Source organism: Phytophthora cinnamomi (genome assembly GCF_018691715.1).
Source record: "Phytophthora cinnamomi strain GKB4 chromosome Unknown Contig44, whole genome shotgun sequence".
Lineage (NCBI taxonomy): Eukaryota > Oomycota > Peronosporomycetes > Peronosporales > Peronosporaceae > Phytophthora > Phytophthora cinnamomi.
In genome coordinates, this window is record NW_027150977.1 from 22,858 (window position 1) to 24,602 (window position 1,745).

The 1,745-nt window shown below is 53.7% G+C and overlaps 1 protein-coding gene across 1 annotated transcript; it reads left to right on the plus strand.

The window, feature by feature from the left end:
• Positions 1 to 1,242: 1,242 nt before the first annotated feature.
• IUM83_13659 (uncharacterized protein) lies at positions 1,243 to 1,542 on the plus strand (the record flags this gene model as incomplete). Its single annotated transcript, XM_067938353.1, has 1 exon — positions 1,243 to 1,542. One exon carries the CDS (start codon positions 1,243 to 1,245, stop codon positions 1,540 to 1,542), a length of 300 nt encoding a protein of 99 aa, XP_067790719.1.
• Positions 1,543 to 1,745: the final 203 nt, after the last annotated feature.

The following is a 1,745-nucleotide window of genomic DNA, read 5'->3' on the forward strand; positions in this document are numbered from 1 at the left end:
GCATACGTACAGCGGCACCTCATTCGGAGGTACCGAGTTCCCAAACCGGTCCGCGATCTCGGACGCGGACGGCATCCATGGATCGCGCGCTGCAGGCGCAGCGCGCGGAGAGCCTTGAGCTTTAACATCACGCGCTGCAGCAGCAGCGCGCGGAGTACTGAGAGCCCCAGCTGAAGCGAGTGGGGTATCACTCTCAGTACGCGAACGCTTCGAACTCGAAGCGTCCGATTCGTCCCCCTTCACGCGGGCGAACGTTCTTGGCGTGAGGGTCGAGCGATTCGCTCGACACTGAGTCTTTACGCTTTGAGGGCGAGTCCTCCTCGCCCTCCATGTCTTCATCGTCGTCGTCGAAGTCGACGACGTCACCATACTTCGCCTTCTGGCGTTCGAAGTAGTCGTCGATGGAGAGATGACTCCCCATCGACTTTGCGGACTTCTTCTGAGGCGCGCTCATCGTTGAATGAGCGCGGATTTCTTCTCCAAACGCGGAGAATTGACGAATGGTCAATTCCAAAGATTGACGTGCGGGGACCCCGCGCGTCTAACCTTAAGGGGGGATGGTGTAACGGGGTTACACGTACAAGTGGCTGCAGGCCACTTGTGAATTTAACAGATAGGTTATCTGTTAAACGTTTTGGATACTTCCTCACATTGGTGTAAGACACACCGATGGATACATTGAAGTGGACCACCACAGTGAGTGGTCCACACATACCCAAAAGACCCTATTGGTAGAAAGCAGCATCTTTCTACCAATCAGAGACATGCATATTAGCGGGGCTCTGACAGCCAGCCGCTGCCAACCCCTTTCATAGATGATAAACAGTTTTTAGCAGATTTTAGAGGAAGACCAATTTACAAACAATACAGTTCTCATTTTACCTTAAACTACTACTTGGAGTCTTGTCTAAGTTAACTTATATTTGTGTATTCAAATATAATTAACCTAAGTAATTACTAAGTACTTACGCTTCCTCATACACGTTGCGCAACGTGTAAGCTAAAGTAGTGAGTCAAGTTAGACCTACTACAAGTTCGAGCCCGCCTCGGAGCACTAGAGACTCCTACTACTAGTCCCGTAACTGGCACCGACGCAGATGATACACTCGGCTGCGCACTGCCGCTTTGCAAGTGACAGCCGAGGCGACAAGCGGTGGGTCGAGGTGGGTGCCGTGAAAGGACACGCGGAAGTGATTGGGCCAAGTGCACAAATGGGATATTGACACGAAGAGACGTGTGACAATGTGCGTCTCCACTCCTCCCCCAGAAAAGAAAAGGAGAGGCCGCGACGAAAATGGCGATCTTGTCAGCGACAAGTCGAACGGTACGGCGGAACAGGTCACGCACGCGGCGTACCCGGAGAAGCTGAAGGGCGAGATGTCCGCGCGGCGCACCGGAGGGACTGAGGCGGGAAGGTCTGCGCGGCTCGCAACGACAACGCGCAACGGACGAGGCGGGACGAGCGTGCCCAACGGTGACGCGTGGCGGTACTGGAACTGGGACAGAAGCGGGCGTCGGCTTTGCAAGTGCTACCAAGTGTAAGGTTTTTGGTTGTGCTTGTTACTTTGAAGGTAAATGGGAAAACTGAATTGATGTGGTTTTCTCTTTGTTCTGTGCTATCCATTTACCCAAGGGCGCCCTCGTGGCGCGTAGTCTGAAACATGCATTGGTTGGCTGTGGCTTGCTGGAGCCAACGCTTGCGCTACCCGGTAAGTATGCAGGCGGCGACCTAGACTCTCTGTGCG